This window comes from Cricetulus griseus, chromosome 2 (genome assembly GCF_003668045.3).
Source record: "Cricetulus griseus strain 17A/GY chromosome 2, alternate assembly CriGri-PICRH-1.0, whole genome shotgun sequence".
Taxonomy (NCBI): Eukaryota; Metazoa; Chordata; class Mammalia; order Rodentia; family Cricetidae; genus Cricetulus; species Cricetulus griseus.
Window position 1 is genome coordinate 193,788,608 of NC_048595.1, and position 18,268 is coordinate 193,806,875.

The 18,268-nt window shown below is 38.6% G+C and overlaps 1 protein-coding gene across 1 annotated transcript; it reads right to left on the reverse strand.

The window, feature by feature from the left end:
* Positions 1-6,779: 6,779 nt before the first annotated feature.
* Spink14 (serine peptidase inhibitor Kazal type 14 (putative)) lies at positions 6,780-11,259 on the reverse strand. The gene is made up of 4 exons (XM_027400825.1): positions 11,190-11,259; positions 10,127-10,170; positions 7,678-7,814; positions 6,780-6,825 (listed from the first exon to the last, which is right to left on the reverse strand). The coding sequence occupies exons 1-4, from the start codon at positions 11,257-11,259 to the stop codon at positions 6,780-6,782; spliced, it is 297 nt and encodes a 98-aa protein (XP_027256626.1).
* Between the last annotated feature and the right edge of the window lie 7,009 nt (positions 11,260-18,268).

Sequence of the window (18,268 nt, forward strand, 5' to 3'; positions counted from 1 at the left end):
GGAAAAGACAAAACAAAAACTCAAGAAATAAACAAATCTCTTAAAGAATCTAAAGAAAGCTAAGAAAAAACAACCAAACAAGTGAAGGAAACAATTCAAACAGTTTACGGTTTGAAAGCACAATTAGAAACAATAAAGAAAACACAGAATGAGGGGATACTAGAATTAGAAAAGTTGGGTAAATGATTAGGAACTACAGATATAAGTTTAACCAATGGAATACAAGATATGGAAGAGAGAACCTCAGGTGTTAAAGATTAACTAGAGGATATACAGTCATCAACCAAAGAAAATCTCAAGTCCAACAACTCCCTAACACAAAATATTCAGGAAATATGGGACACTGTGAAAAGGCCAAACCTAAGAATAATAGGTATAGAAGAAGGTGAAAAATACAGCTCAAGGTACAGAAAACCTATTCACCAAAATCATAGAAGAAAACTTCTCCAACCTAAAGCAGGGTATGCCTATGAAAGTACAAGAAGCTTACAGAACACCAAATAGACTGCAGCACAAAAGGAAGTCCCCTTGCCCCATTATAATCAAAACACCAAACTTACAGAATAAAGAAAAAATATTAAGAGCAGCAAAAGAAAAGGCCAAGTAACAGACCTATCTGAATTACACCCGACTTCTGAATAGAAATGTTGAAAGCCATTAGGTCCTGGATAGGTGTTCTATAAACACTAAGGGAACACAGATGCCAGGCCAGACTTCTGTACCCAAAAAAGGTTTCAATCACTATAGATGGAGAAAACAAGATATTCCATGATAAAACCTAATTTAAACAATATATATTCACAAATCCAGCCCTACAGAAAGTACTGGAAGGAAAACTCCAACCCAATGAAGATAACTACACTCACAAAAACATAGGCAATAGATAATCACACTTTACCAAACACCATAAGAAAAAAGGGTGTGGGAATCCACACATAATAACACCACCACAAAAAAATCCAAAATAAGAAAAATCAACAATCAATGGTCATTAATATCCCTCAATGTCAATGGTCTTAAATTGCCTATAAAAAGACACAGGCTAACAGAATGGATACGAAGAAAGAATCCATCCTTCTGCTGTATACAAGAAACACAACTCAACATCAAAGACAGACATTACCTCAAAGTGAAGGGTTGGGAAAAGATTTTCCAATCGAATGGACCCAAGAAACAACTTTGGGAGCCCATTCCCTGTGGAGGGATACTATTTCAGCCCAGATACGGGAAGGAGGGCCTGGGTCCTCCCCCAAATGATGTGATGGACTTTGATGGTCCCCCATGGAGGGCCTCAGTATCCCTGGGGAGTGGGTAGGGGGTTGGTTTGGGGGTAGATTGGAAGCATGGGAGAATGAGAGGGCGGAGGAATGGGGGAATTGATATGTAAAAAGAAATAATAATAAAACAACAACAATAAGAACAACAAAAACCCCAAACAACAACAAAAAATGTAAGATGATACCTGAAGATGGAAAATCCTCCCTGATCATGGATTGGTTGATGGGGGATATCCTTCTGTATGCTGTGAATATATGTTTCTCTTATTGGTTGTTGAATAAAGCTGTTTTGGATAATGGACAGGCAGGACTTAGCTAGGTGAGAAATCCAAACAGGGAGAGAGAAAGGTAGGAGGTGGAGTAAGAGAGATGACATGTATCTATGGGGAAGTTAGAACACCTGGGCATTCTCCAGTAAGCCAAGACCACATGGAGATATATAAATTAATAGAAATGGGTTAATAATTAAGAGAGAGCTAGCCAATAAGACGCCTGAGACATCAGGCAAAGTTTATAATTAAAAAAAAATTGTATTGAGTCTTTACATCTGATTAGGTGCATGGGTATTTTAGCATAATTCTGTGATCCACAAATATAATTCATATCTTTCTGTTTATTTTGCTCTTTGAACTTTTTCTTGTTATTTTGTATTATTTGAAAGCTTTATACATTTATCTGGCAAACTTTAATCATTTGCTTTGCCCATTCCTTTTTCATCCCCTTTCCTCTCTAGCTGAAGTCCATCGTCTCAATGATGCTTCTTCTAACTTTCATGATTTCTTTTTGTGTGACCCACTGAGTTGCACCAGAGCTTCTTGCCCAAAGTGTGGGTGGCATGTTATTCACTGGAGCAAAGTCAACTGAGCATTTCTGCAGCAATGGAGAAAATGATACGGCCCCCTAAACTCACTTAAATGACAATTGTCCCTATCAGAGTTTAATTTTTTTCCCACTGATACTATAGTTCTCACTGAAGAGATTACTTACCTCCTAGGTTAAGTTTATTTTTAAATGTTTTATTTTAATGACTCAAAATATGTTTTCAGATTTGACTTTTGAAGGTCATTATTTTTGCATCCGAGGTTTCTATGATGATTTTATATTCTGAAATTTTACTGACTTCATTATTTATTTATTTATTTACTTATTTACTTACTTGCATTTTGTGAGGATGAGTATTTCAGAATCTGGTAGCCAAGGAAGTCAGGAGAGGGTGGTAGATTCTCTGAACAGGGGTCACAGATGACTATGAGCACTCTGTGGGCTCTGGGAACCAAAGGCATTTCATTGCAAACCAGCAAGATCCTAAGCACTGACTCATCTCTCCAGCCCACCTTCATTCAGTGTTTTGTGGAATGTCAGGTTTCCTGCATATGAGATCATGCCATTTTCAAATATAGTGTTTTACTTCTTCCTTACTGATTTTTAGTCATAATATTTTTTCTTGTCAGAGTTCTATTGCTAGTACGTCTGGATCTATGATATTATGGAAATAATGAGTACAGCCATCTTTGCCTTGTTCTTGGTTATGAAGGAAAACCTTTCAGTATTTCTTTGTTGATTATAATGCTAACTGTCAATTATATATATATGAAATTCTGTCATTGCAGCATCATGAAAAAAGCTAGAAAAAATGATTGAGATTATCTAGGTAAAGACAAACAAAAGCTACATATCTCACAAGTGGGGGCCAAGCCGATCAAACTCATAAACATATTCAGGAATATACAGGATGGAGTTTGGAGGGAGCATAAGTTAGTCGGGAGACACTGATTTGAGTTTCAATGGAAAATAGTAAGTTTCTGAGATCCATTGCACAACAGCATAATTTAGTTATCTTCCTTTGAAACACATGCGAAGAAATTCCAAATATCTCACCACAATATACAGTGTTCAGAACAACATATTGTGCCTTAGAAGTGTATACATTTATGAGTTATCAAAATAATATATAAATAAATTTTAAGTTAAAGAAAATTAAACACTGTGTGGGTTTTTGTTGTTGCCTGTATGATATTTTAGTAACAATGGATGTTCTTTCTGTTTAAATAAGCCCAGACCCTAGTCATTCTTAAATTATATTTGGTAAATGTATGAGAAACAGTTTAATCAGGTCTATGCCTTGGAATAACTTAGTTAACTTGTTGCTAATAAGACCCTAAAACTAAAAGAAATGTCACAGACTTCAAGAAGCAATTTTAAAATTACATACAAACTTGCAGTTTGCTAGAACATTCATTATCTAGAATATTCTGCTATAAACTTTTTCCAAGTATCCAGTCCCCATGATGAGACCTTAGTAAAAGGTAAGCCTGATGTATATCAGTCACTGTCACCTTTCTGGGGAGAAGGGCATTGTCCTGTGAAGTTATGAGATGTCTTTAGCTTACAGAGTGTGCACAACTCAATCTGCTCCATGACACCTTTATTGCACTAAGTCAAGCAGCTGTCCTCCTAGGTGTTGGTCTAAGTTGCAGTACTTCACTGCCACCTGATGGCCATGTGGAAGTTGTTACAAGGCTTTCAAGGGTTCTTTACAGGTGGAGGTGCTCTTGATGGTTACTGTAGCAGAGCAAGCAATGCGTCTTAAATGTTAGACAGATGTTAATGTGTGCCATTAATTCACAATGGGTGGTGATTTTAAAAGGTTGTGTTTAACAGTTCATGCACTGTTAAAGTAATTATGGTTGGAAGAATAAGATGGATGCTGAGATAAATAAGAAGATATCAAAACCTTCTAAAGCATGATAGTTTGGATTAAAGTAATACTTGAAGGTATAATATAATTAATACCTATGATGACATAAGAATATGTAGATATTATGGATAGAAGTTCACCTTTAGTATTTAGAACTTAGAACACTTAAATCAACTTCTATTGTATGAAAACATGCAGGATCAAATTTAGAAGAAGAAAAGGGGATTTGTATTGTATGAAATGATTAAAGATTGTGTATGTCAAAGAAATGAAAACATCTAGTATTTAGTGCTAGGATGATGGTGTGGTCTCATGATGTAGATTTTTAAAGTACTTTAGGATGACTATCAGTCTGAGGTCCTGGGATGGGTAACATGAGTACAAGAAAAGTCTGGAAGTGATAAGTAACTACAGAATTAAAAGTTATATTTTTGAGATGAAAACATTTGTATTAGCTGTAAGGCTGACAGTGATATATTTAAAGATTTCAAACAAGGTACCAAAGTGGAAAGTAATCATCTAGCATCAGATGAGAGACAAGAGAGAACATGAGAGACAAAGCAGGAGGAGGAGGAGGAGAAAGAGGATGAAAGGGGGAGAAAGAAAAGGAAGGAGTGAGTGTGAGAGGGAAGAAAAGGCAGGGGGAAGTGTCTAGTAATGGCTGGAGTTAGGATTCTGAAGGCATAGATCACTTCCATCTGTGGCAGTGATCTGAAGGCAGTGGTGAGAGGTGCAGAGAAATTATTTCTATGAGTCAAAGTAGAAGACAACCTCACATTTAGATGCATGATGACCTCTTTTCCATTTTTAGAAACTTCTACAGAAAAAAAATTATCAAAGCCTTTTACCAGTTATGTGTAGCATATTTTACATACTCCAGTTTCTGTTTGCTAAAATCGTCTGTAGTATTACAAAACAGTCCTGTCCTTAGGAATTCTTAAGGAAAGGAAAGGCATTATTTTCTAATGCAAACATTAGAAAATTCTAGAGGAAAAATAAGTACAGTGGCATAATAAAAACATTTTATTTCCCTTTCTGACAATGTGTTTCCAGAGAAACTATCTGTGATGTAGTATGTAAAAAAATAACAAGACATTAAACTAAATGACTCAAGACATTGAAGGATATTGTTATTGAGTGTTGGCCTAGGCATTCTCGTTATGGGAGATTCTAGGAATAGGATATAGTAACCCATGTGGACTTATACTGAACTGAGGACACTGAGATGAGAGGAAGGATAGACAAAAATGCCTAGTCTGTAGAACCATGCTATGGAAAGGGTTTAGCAGATTGCAGATTGCTACCTGTGGAGGAGATAAGTACACAAATAAAAAGATAACAGAGGCCCCATTTTGCACAAGATGCCAATAGTGCCTACTCAAGATAAAAAATTCACAGCCCGGTGTTGGTGGCACATGTCTTTAATCCCAGTGCTTGGGAAGCAAAAGCAGGCAGATCTCTATGAGTTCGAGGCCAGCCTGGTCTCTAAAGCGAGTGCCAGGATAGGCTCCAAAGCTATACAGAGAAACCCTGTCTCTAAAAAAAAAAATCACTGTGTGACCTTAATGTGGGATTCTTACTTTTAAAAATAGATTCATGTAGGTGATACAAAATCAGTAACAGTTAGAAACAATCTAGAGCTCTTGATGTTCCTGTACCAAGAACTTGAAATAATCAAGTTGGCATGCTATGAAGGAAGAATACCTCCTTTTACCCTAAGGTGCTTTGATTTCAAATTCTAAAGATGAAAGATCTAAGGTGATTTCATTTTCACTGCAGCCCTTCATGCACCACAAAGTAATCAAACTAGCTACAGGGCACTGATAAGTAAAATGTCATTTTTCTCCCAGACTAAGCCACCGAAAGAAGATAGCACATTAATGCATACCAGTCTGTTAACCATATTAGGAAATGCATACATGTATACAAATGAGGTATTTTGACCAGGAGAAACATATATTTTTATATGCTCCAAAGAATAAAACATGTCTTCAGAATTTAAGAAAAATCACCAATTCGTTCATAGGACATTCATAGGTATGAACAATTTAAGCTTTTTTCTATGGAGAAAAGTAGCATCATTAAAGACACAGGGACATGTTAGACATGCATAGATGCTTCTATATCAAGGTTCAGACCTTGTTACAGCTAGGCCCAATGACACACTCTGTTTATTTCAACTGCTTGGGAGGCTAAGACAGGAGCACTTCAAGTTTAAGACTGGGGCAACACAGCAAGACTATTTATCCAAAAGACATAAATAACAAAAGCCCAAATATTTAATGAGGTATTTACAAAATCTGAACAATAGGGATTGATTAGGAAGGCCACAGTAGTCTATAAGTTTTGAAATGACAATGAAATATAGAAGAATTTGATCTTGGAAAGCCCCCGAATATTTTTACATAAGTAAGACCATTGTTGAAATTGTTAGAGAGCCAATAAACATATTGTTTGTGTTTTTGACAAATATTCTGTCAGCTCCACTACTAAGATATGAGACACAGAGCCAAGACACAAGTCAATATGTTAAAGAAAGTTGCTTGTTTATTTGTAGTGATCAGTATTGATCCCAGGGTTCTGCAACTTTTGATCCGGTGACTTACAATGAGCTGCATCTTCAGGCCAGAATAGTTCATATATTAAGGAAAACATGAAAGGACCCTGGAGCCATCAGCTTCCAACAGGACTTTTTCACCAATAATCTATGCAAGGAAAGGCAAAAGGATGGGTAAAGTGTAAGAAGGAAGTGGTTATGCTGGACAGGAGTGGAAGATATCTTCTTGCACTACAAGTTCACTCACCTAGCACTTTCCATCATGGAAAAATCTAATTCTCCCACGAGATTTCCTACATGGAGGAATAATAAGCATATCATTAAGACATTTTACTTGTGGAAATTAACATACAGACTATAAAGGGAACTGCTTGGAGCAAAGGCCAGGGCATTTGCCACTGAAGGTACCTATAATCTCTTGGGGAATAATCTGTCTGATTGGGCCTGAGTTTGTGATGTATGTGGTGAAAGTGCCATCAACTATTCACCCACCACATTCACCAAGTGCCTGAATTAGTAATTAGTGAGATAACTTGGAGTTTGTGTAGTCTCTTCTTTACTCCTTACACAAAATTACTAAAGGGTTGCTGGAATAAGGACTCCAATCTGACACCACAGGAGATGGTTTTCTTGTAAAATATACTACTGCACACAGATCAAAGCTAAAATCAATGTGGCATAGCAATCTGGGTGTCTAATGACTGATTTCCTGTCATGTAAATCCAAAGATCTGAGTTATCAATCCCAAGCAATGGACAAGTCTGTTGTTATGATAGTATAGTTAAAAGTTTTAGACACAGAGGTGGCAGAAAATATCTAACAGAAGATAAAAGGAAGATTTGTTCTAAGAATCAAAGTGGTGAGGATTGAAGATGTTTTCAAATTTCTTCAGGGAATCCATCAATTATGGGAATATCAGGACTCATAGAAAGCACCCAAGGGGCACTGTTCAATCTAATGAGTCTAACTTCTATGCCAGTATACCTTCTGCTGCTATGTCTTTTCTAAGAAGGGGCCGATTGCTGTCTCCGCAAATGGGAAAGACTGACTTCATGACTGCTGGACTTGGTTGGGGACAGAGTGGACAGAAATCACAAACAACAAGTTTAATCTTAGTTTTCTCCCCTCACCCACAGAATACTCACAAGCTCTCAACACATAAGATGCAGGGATTATCATAGGTTACATAATTGGTGCCACAGATGGGTTGCTTTAAGCTAGGACAAGGGTTTACTGTTTTATTGAACCAGCTCAAATTTACTTTCTTATAAGGACACTTGATCTGAAATTGAGCAGAAGAAAAATATAATTAGAACCATGCTCAAACAACTGGTCAAGTGTGGACTGTCTTAGGGGTATCTAAGCAAGTCAGAACCACATTCCAGTGTCACAAGGATCTTCCAGTCAATCCCTATAAAGCAACGGCACTAGAATCTATCTCCATTCGGTATGATAAGTATCATGTCTTGTAGTCAGGAACTCCTCGAGGTCTGGCAAGCTATAGTGAGGGAAAAGAAAACATCTAAATTCATGAAGGAAACAAAGCTTAAGCCACATGCACTTTGAAAGCAAAAGAATGCTATGCAGCAAGTCTATGCAGCTGCAAGAGAAATCACCTTTAATTTATCCTTTTTAAAAATTTTAATTAGAAAGAAGATTATTTTACATGTTAATCCTAGGTTCTCTCTCTCCCCCTTCCCCTCCCCCCTCAACTAATACCTTACCTATCCCATATCCTTTCTGCTCCCCAGGGAGGGTGAGGCCTTCATAGGGGGTCTTCGAAGTCTGTCATATCCTTTGGGATAGGGCCTAGGCCAACCCCCTTGTGTCTAGGCTCAGGGAGTATCCCTCCATGTGGGATGGGCTCCCAGAGTCCATTCCTATGCTAGGGATAAGTAATGATCCACTACAAGATGCCCCATAGATTTCCAAGGTCTCCTCACTGACACCCACATTCAGGGGGCTCTGGATCAGTCCCATGCTGGTTTCCCAGCTATCAGTCTGGGGACCAAGAGCTCTCCCTTGTTCAGGTTAGCTGTTTCTGTGGATTTCACTAGCCTGGTCTGGACCCCTTTGATCATCAGTCCTTCTCTGCAACTGGATTCCAGTTCAGTTCAAGGTTTATCTGTGGGTGTCTACTTCTACTTCCACCAGCTGCTGGATGAAGGCTCTAGGATGGCATATAAATTAGTCATCAATCTCATTATCAGGCAAGGGAATTTAAGGTAGCCTCTCCTCTTTGCTTAGATTGTTAGTTGGTGTCATCCTTGTAACTCTCCAGACATTTTCCTACTGCTTGATTTCTATTTAAACCTATAATGTCTCCCTCTATTATATTGTCTCTTATCTTGCTCTCTTCTGTTCTTCCCCCAACTCAACCTCCCTGCCCCATCATGTCTTCCTCACGCCTCCTCTTTTCCCCTTCTCATTCTCCTAGGTCCCTCTCCCCTCCCCCCATGCTTCCAATTTATTTCACTAATCAAATGTGTGTTGGCCCAATAATACATACCAAGCTGGGCAGGATAGGCAAAAAGACCAAAACAAAACAAAATACTATTCTGTTTTATACACAAGCTACAGACATAATGAGCCTCTGCTGAGAGATTCCTTTACATTTTCCTGCTTCTGTAATCCAACAGATTGACACTTTCCATATTTTCAACCTAGGAGAATGTTCTCTGTCCCTTCTGTATACAGATGCACAATTCCCCCAGAGCAGGGACTTTGAATGTTTATAGATCCCTAGGATTCCACACAGCTGGCAACTGGAAACTCTCATCATTCAGAAAAAGTTTCTGAACACCTTGGGATATTGGTGTGTGTGTGTGTGTGTGTGTGTGTGTGTGTGTGTGTGTGTGTGTGTGTGTGTTTGACTTAGTTCCCAGTTTAGACAACTCTGTTTTAGACTCTAACCAACTGTGAGCCTGTGAATGGACACTGAAGAATTTCATAATTTTTTTAAAACCAGATGCACTGGAGCAGTGTAGGGGAACCTGTAGCCACGCCTGCTTAGGGGCTGGCTACAGGTCTGCCTGACCACGCCCCCAGGCAGACCTGTAGCCAGCCCCTAAGCAGGCCTGGCTACAGGTTCCCCTACAGAGCAGGGGCAGCCTATGTAGGAGCCATGTACACATGAGCAACAGTTGTTTGAGTTAGTGGTTTTTGAAGAGAAAAATGAAAGACGATAGGAGTTAGTAGGGGAAAGTAGAGGTCTAGGAGAAGTTAGAGAGGAGACAGTAGTAGTCAAAATGAAGACATGGTATATCTGTATGAAATTCTCAAGGAATAGAGAAATAAAATAAAAAAAAAAACTAAAATGTGGGATTCAGAGCCTGGAGATATGGCTCAGTGTTAAAAAGCACTGACTCACTTACTGCTCTTGTAGAGGACCAGGGTTCAATTCCCAGTACCCTCACAAAAGCTCTTAACAGCTGGTAACTCCAGTTCCAGAAGGTTCAGTGCCCATTTCTGGCCCCTGTGAACACTAGGCACATAGAAACAGGAAACACACACACACACACACACAATTTCTTAAAAAAATCTTTTAAAAATTGTATTCAAATCTGAGCCCTGGAAAACCTGGTAGGTAATTACCTTAACAATTCCATGTGGTGGCCACCAAACTCGAGCACCTGGAACTAGAGAACACATAAATATATTGCAGAATTTAATTCCTGATAAACTATAACCTAATTTACTTACTGAAGAAGAATGCTCTAATTCCTTACTAGGTAATATTGAAGTAATTGAAAATACTATTTCAATTATTTATTCATCTCCTTTAAAATATTGGCTGACACTCCTGCTCCTGTAAATAATCAGTAGAGCGATCAGTGCATCACCCCTTAGGGAGGTGGCCATCCCAGGGTATCAAATGCTTTTGTTCATTAACACTAGCCAAACTGGAGAGGATTCAGAGCTGGTATAGTAGGTAGTTGAGAAAGATAAGGGAAACCTCAGAGCTTTATAATTTTTTGGTTTGGACCCTGCATTTTAAAGGGAGGGAAACAACACCTTGTTAATACTCAGTAATTCATGGTAGATGTGTGAAAAGCTTAGAACTCTGTTCTTATGATTTCCAGCAATATCTCTTCTCTATAGAGATCACAGAGATCTTGAGCCTCTGGAGATCACTGCAGGGCATTTTCAAATGTTTTTGAGGTGCGCTCTGGATGGAGACACCTTGGAGGCCACTTCTACTAACTACTTCCTTGAATATCCAAGCCTCCCTCTCCCTATGCACTAGGTCCTATAACCTGCATTTAATCATAGACAGGAAAACCAAAACTTTCACTCTCGGATCTAGATATCTCTAAGCTATCTCTCTAAGCATATCTCTATAGACAAGCATGTATGTAGGTGTTTGTACCTGTAGTTGTATCCATGAGTCACTAAAACATTTTTTTTTTGTTTTGTTTTTCGAGACAGGGTTTCTCTGTGTAGCTTTGGAGCCTATCCTGGTACTCGCTCTGGAGACCAGGGTGGCCTCGAACTCACAGAGATCCGCCTGCCTCTGCCTCCTGAGTGCTGGGATTAAAGGCATGCGCCACCAACGCCTGGCTCACTACACATTTTTAATTCATAGTATTTTCTTTCAGATTACAATGCTAACACACACAAAACTTTGTATTCCTGATGGAAAAGCCACAATACTTACCAGATAGGAGCACCAAATGTAGCATAATGGAGAACAAAAGTGACCATAGTACCTGGAAATATTTGACCATTTTCCTTCTGGTATAGTGTTGGAATGTTTCTGAGATGCTGGCTCAGGATACCACCTTTTGATACAGCATCAGAATGCTAAAACAACTGTTGAAAGACACTTTAAAAAGCATATGCCACCAAAGTTAAACCTTGACTGATCATCTAAATGATCAAAAGATTAGTTATTGAGCTCAGAGACAGACCTGTGAACACTGAGGAAACAGAAGAGGAACAGAAGCTCCTATGCTGTGTGCACAATTGTACCATTTAGTGTGGAGGCATTATACATCTCTTGAAAAAGAATCTCCTACACCCAATACCATCCACCTTTATTTTTGAAAAGGTGCAAAACCAAAATGTTGCCACTAGAGAGTTCTAGACATTACTGGAGAAACAGGGGGAAGGAGTCTGTATTTTCTCCTGAAGTGAAGATGGGGTTTTTGAATCAAGATAATATTAGTGACACAACAGGCAGACTTGACTGTGTTGAAAATCTTCTGACTGAATATTAAACTCTTTGGGGTATTCTGGGATACTGTAAAGCACAGCAATCAAACACCCCCCCCCAAAACCTAACAAAAACCATAAACAAAACAAAACGAACAAACAAAACACCATCATGTGGCCATATGGCAACCCCAGCTCTATTATACAAGATATAATACTGACTCTAGAGAACAACACTCTTTATGACAATTGGACTTTTTTGGCAGAATACCCAGGATTCCTGTCTTGCCTGCAGTTGAGACCATCTTGGGTACCATGGTCTTGCTAAGCACATCACTATCTTATCCAACCATCTTCTCTAATTCTTTAGGAATGGGGACACAACAGTAAAAGCTATCAGTTCAAATCACATCAACTTCACTCCTATCCTTTCATGCCCCACGCCACAGCTGACTCACCTTAGTAGGTGGAGACTAAGTCAACGAGTTCCCTTTTTGCTGCTACCTCTTCTTTAAATCTCAGGTGTTGGGGCCTCCTGAGAGGACAGTAGGTAGGAAAAAGCCCAAGGCACTGTGTGCTGGGCCAAGCAGGCACTGGTAGGTCCATCATGATTCTAGTTAGGACAGAGTCTGATCTCAGCAGGGGATGTTGAAAATGACTTGAGGCGGGTGAGAACTGATCCCTGGATAGGGCTGTCAGGGAAGTCTGTGTGAGCATGCACACCACAGTTGGAAGCAGCATACCCAAACACAGTAAATATCTCCAACAGTTAAGACTTCTCTGGCTGAATGAAGAAAACACAAGAAACTCCTAAGGTAGAGAAGGCTGGGGCAGAGATTTGCATTGATGCATGAGATTCACAGATGCCATCTGCAGTGGACACAGCCTTGTTCCTTAGGCAACCTGGGCCTTTGCATTGTTAATGGGGAGTGTGCTAGCATGGTGGGCTCCTTTGGCTGCCAGAGTTTCTACTTCTTCCTAGTTTTTTATAAAGAACCTTAGGTTCTCTCCTATGAAGGCAATACATATTCCCCTAGAGAATTTGGAAGATAAACTTTAAAAAAGCAACATGACAGGGAGCCACACAAGTTAGAAAGGAGTGTTAAAAATGTTGACTTACCTATTTCACTTTTAAACTAAACTGATTGACAGGTAATGACACTTAATACACCGTTTATGCCAATGTTCAATCGTGCTTTTCAGTATTCATTGTTTTTTTCTTTTCTTTCAATGAAAACTAAACTGCTACATTTTCTAATTTCAAATAGTCATTTAAAGATTGCATTTATATGCTTTAGGCAATAGCCCATCACATGTGTGAATGACATTTGTATTAACATTTTTCAATTGTTGCTAATATGATGATTCTGAATTATAAATGTTATTAAAGTTTGAACCAGCCAGGCTAACTAAGTCATGTTAAACCAGGCTTCCTCTTGTCACCATGATTCACTTTTCTTCAGGCAGTAAAGCTTGCAGGACCCCCACAATTAGCAGTTATGTTAACAATAATTTTTTTCATTTTTTAGACCAGTATTATTTGATTTTATCCTAAGTCACTGGTCACCCAAGCAATGTTGGGTAAGGGTTCCATCTTGTGGAGTCTTAAGTGGGCCTTAAGTCAAATCAGTTATTGTTTGGTTACTCTCACAAGCTTTGTGACACTATTGCCTTAGCCTATCTTGCAGGTAAAACTCCATTTTTTATCAAAGGGTTTGTGGGTGGCTTCGTTTTTATGTTTCTCTTATGACAGCATGCAGAGTACCTTCCTATCCCAAAGATGTTTGGACACAGGGGTAAAGGCTCTATTTAGGTACTGGCTGCACATATTCATGTTCAATGACACATTTCTTTTCTGGTAAGATTTTTTTAACCTCAGTATATTTCCATTGCTTTATTGCATGATTGTTCCTAAATGATGCAAAACTTCACTCACAGAGGAAATTTGTGTAACTATATTTGAAAGTTGAGGTCTTGGGCCATGAGTTTGTCAAGATTAGTTGAAAGACACATGAGTCTACTCTTTCATTTTCTCCTCGTGTGTATATATTTAAGATTTTTGGTGTGTGTGAAAATACAAAGAACTAATTAATCCATGGTTTTGAAAATAATATATATTACCTATCAAAACTTGAAGTCTGTGGGGCAAAATCTGAGCTTTGCTTAATCTCAATTACACTTGGACTCAGCCAATGTGTTCAAAGCTCTGTGATCACGTGGCCATGAAACCTTGACTCATATGCAAATTATATCCCTTGTGACCTTCAGAGAGTTCTGAAGTTTAAAGTAGTAGAGAAATTGTGCATGACAAGTGCTATAAATGAGACTAGTAAGATATGACAAGTGTTCTATATTTTGGACATTTTTCAATTCTTGAAACAGCCCAACAGGACAATGGTTACTCAGTTTGGAAGGTGTTGCTTAAAATTCTACTTCTGAAGATTGGGTAGCCTCAGGCCAAGTCTTTTATAGGGTAACCATCAGCTTCCTGGTTATCTTTGACTCCTTCCCATTATTGAGATTTAGGAATCTTACTTTTCCTTTTTGTAATCACTTCTTCCTTTATATTGGATTATTTCCATTTACAAATAGGATGGATGAGAACATCACCAATAAGACCTCATCAGTTTTTAATGTCTGGAATTATATTAGTACATAACCTTTCATATCCTGAGACCTTATTCCTTCTGAGACTTTATTCCTTTCTTTGAAGCATTCTTATTTTACATATCAATCCCCCCATTCCCTCTCCCTCCCATCCTCACATGCTCCTCACTGTCCTCCCCAACCCCCCCTTCATCCACTCCCCCAAATTAATGAGGCCCTCCACTGGGGACCATAAAAGTCCTTTAAATCATTTGGGAGAGGGCCTAGGCCCTCTTTCATGTATCTGGGCTGCAATAGCATGTCTCCATAAGGAATGGGCTTCCAAAGTCCATTTGTACACCAGAGATAAACACTGGCTCCACTGTTAGAGGACCCATAGACTTCTCAGGCCTCCTTTCTGGCACCCACATTCAGAGGGTTTGGTTCAGTCCAATGATGGTTTCCTAGCTTTACAGCTAGGGTGTCTGTGCTCTCAGTGGGTCAGGTCAACTGTTTCTGCGGGTTTCTCCAGCACAGTCTTGGCTCCTTTGCTTATCCCTCCTCCCTCTCCACAACTGGATTCCAGGAGTATGGGTCAGTGTTTAGCTGTGGGTACCTGCTTCTACTTCAATCAGCTGCTGGATGAAGGCTCTAGGAATGGCAACCAATGTAGTCATCATTCTGATTGGGGAAGGGCATCAAAAGCAGTCTCTCCACCACTGCCTAATTCTTAGTTGGGGTCATCCCTATGGATCCTTATTCCTTTTATTAAATATTTTATTTCACATTCAAACCTGTATGTGTTTAGATAGAATCCACTCTATTCTTTCCCCTACAATTCTTCCCTTACACCACAAAGCTTGCCTCCAGGGACACACTTTCTTCATCAGTCCATACCATCTAATCTTTCCTAAGCAGTTCCATCTATTGGGCACTAAACATTTAGATATGAGCCTATATGGGACATAATTCCTTCAAAGAACCATAGTGTGTAATTGTTCAATTTCATTCTTTCACAATTGGCTGTCATGTATTCTAGAAACAAATTGTTGAAGGAGTGCACATGTCTAACACTGAAGCTCAAACTGTTGTCAAGCTACTGCTTTGACCTTTATTTATACCTTTTTCCTGTTTGTATATACTTACTAGTACAAAAGTTCACAACACTTTCTGTTATATGACAAGAAGAAGGAAAAAAGATAAGAAAACTTAGTCACTAGTTTTAAATAATCACTTTTTAATGTCAATGTTTCTGCAGCTTGATGTTGTATTAAAATGGCATAGTTGTCATTTATAATTGATGGGCGGGGGATCAGTTTATCCTACTGGAGTCGCATTGCTCCAGGACAAGCATCATGTTCAAGAGTAGTTGACCCACATATAATGAACTCCACACAGGTTGTTTTGTTTATTTGTTTTGATTGTTTGTCTGTTTTTGTTTTTTGTGTGTTTTATTTCATTTTTTTCTGTTTGGATGTTGTTTTATTTTGTTTTCTTGGTTTTGGGGGGTTGTTGTATTTGGAATTTGTTTGCCTTTTTTTGAGAAAGAATTAAAAGTTGGGTATGTATGAAGGGGGCAGGAGTCTGGAAGGACTTAGGGTGAGGGGAAGAATATAAGAAAATTTTATTTCAATTTAAAAATTGTTTTAAATAATGAAAATTAAAAGTATATGATTTAATAGGAACAGCTAATTTAAAACAGGCACAGTTGAAATCCTGTCCTTTTCTAAAACTTAAAATGCAAAGCACTTTAAGGTTATATTGAGTAAAATATCAGCTTTAAAACTTATCATTTGCTAAAATAGACATTTTCAGACAATACTAAAATCCCAGGTTGCACAGTAAATGTAGTAAAAAACAAGCATATGTGGTCTCAAACTCTAAACTTTGGTACATTTCTTTTTTCTTTTCCTTTTCCTTTTTAAATTTAAATTAGAAACAATCTTCATGTAATTTACATGTCAATCCCAGTTCCCCCACCCTTCAGTTCTCCCCACTACCAACCCCCATCCTATTCCTTTTCTGATCCTTAGGGAGGGTAAGGCCTTCCATGGGGTATCTTCAAAGTCTGTCACATTATTTGGAGCAGGGCCTAGACCCTCCCCCATGTGTATAGGCTGACAGTATCCCTCCATGTGGAGAGGGATCCCAAAGTCCATTCATATACTAAGGATAAATACTGATCCACTACCAGTGGCCCCATAGATTGCCCAGACCTCCAAACTGACATCCACATTCAGGGGGTCTGGAACAATACTATGCTGGTTTCCCAGCTATCAGTCTGGGGTCCATGAGCAACCTCTTATACAGGTCAGATGTTTCTGTGGGTTTCTTCAGCCTGGTCTTGACCCCTTTGCTCATCACTCCTCCCTCTCTGAGACTGGGTGCCAGGGTTCAGCTCAGTGTTTAGCTGTGGGTGTCTGCTTCTGCTTCCATAAGCTACTGGATGAAGGTTCTAGGATGGCATATAAGATACTCATCAATCTCATTATCGGAGAAGGGCTTTTAAGGAAGCCTTTCTACTATTGCTTAGATTGTTAGTTGGGGTCAACCTTGTAGATATTTGGACATTTCCTTAGTGCCAGATTTCTCTTTAAACCTATACGGGTCCCTCTATTATGGTATCTCTTTTCTTGCTCTCCTCTATTTTTCCCTACTGGATCTTTCTCTTGTTCTCCTCTCCCCTACTCTCCTCCCCTTCCCTTTCTTATCTCACTCTCTCCTCCCCCATGCTCCCAATTAACTTAGGAGATCTTGTCCCTTTCCCCTTCTCCATGGACCATATATGTCTCTCTTAGGGTCCTCTTTGTTTACTAGCTTCTCTGGAGGTGTGGATTATAGGCTGGTACTTCTTTGTTCTATGTCTAAAATCCATATATGAAGGAGTACATATCATGTTTGTCTTTTTGTGACTGGGTTACCTCACTCAGGATGGTTTCTTCTAGTTCCATCCATTTGCTTGCAAATTTCAAGATTCCAGTGTTTGTTTTTTGTTTTTTATTTTTTTATGCTGAGCAGTACTTCATTGCATAAATGTACCATATTTTCTCTATCCATTCTTCAATAGAGGAGTTGCTTGCAGGTTCTGGCTCTTAAAAATAACGCTGCTATGAACATGGTTGAACAGATGTCCTTGTTGTATGAAAGTGCATCTTTTGGGAATATGCCTAAGAGTAGAATTGCTGGATCTTGTGGTAGACAGATTGCCATTTTCCTGAGGAATGGCCATACTGATTTCCAAAGTGGCTGTATGAGTTGACACTCTGACCAGCAGTGGAGGGGTGTTCCCGTTTCTCCACATCTTCTGCAGCATAAACTATCATTTATTATTATTATTATTATTATTATTATTATTATTATTATTATTATTATTATAGCCATTCTGACAGATGTAAGATTGTATCTCAGAGTTGTTTTGATTTGCATTTCCATATTGGCTAAGGATGTTGAGCACTCTCTTGTGTGTCTTTCAGCCATTTTAGATTCCTCTATTGAGAATTGTCTATTTAGTTCTGTACCCCATTTTTTAATTGGATTAGTTGGTGTTTTGATAACTAGCTTTTTGAGTTCTTTATATATTTTGGAAGTCAGCCCTCTGTCAGATATGGGGTTAGTGAATATATTTTCCCATTCTATGGGCTGCCATTTTGTTTTGTTGACTGTGTCCTTTGTCTTACAAAAGCTTCTCAGTTTCAGGAGGTCCCATTTATTAATTATCTATCTCAGTATCTGTGCTATTGGTTTTATGTTCAAGAAGGGTTCTCCTATTCTAATTCATTCCAGGGTATCACCTATCTTCTTTTCTAATAGATTCAATGTAGCTGGATTTATGAGGTCTTTGATACATATGGATTTAAGTTTTTTTCCATTCATTTATTTAGCTCATAAATAAAGTCATGCACAATTATGATCCACAATACAGTATGTTCACAAGGACAAGGCTAAATTAAACCAATTAACATGTTATATCACACATATTCACCATTTTTGTTTTGA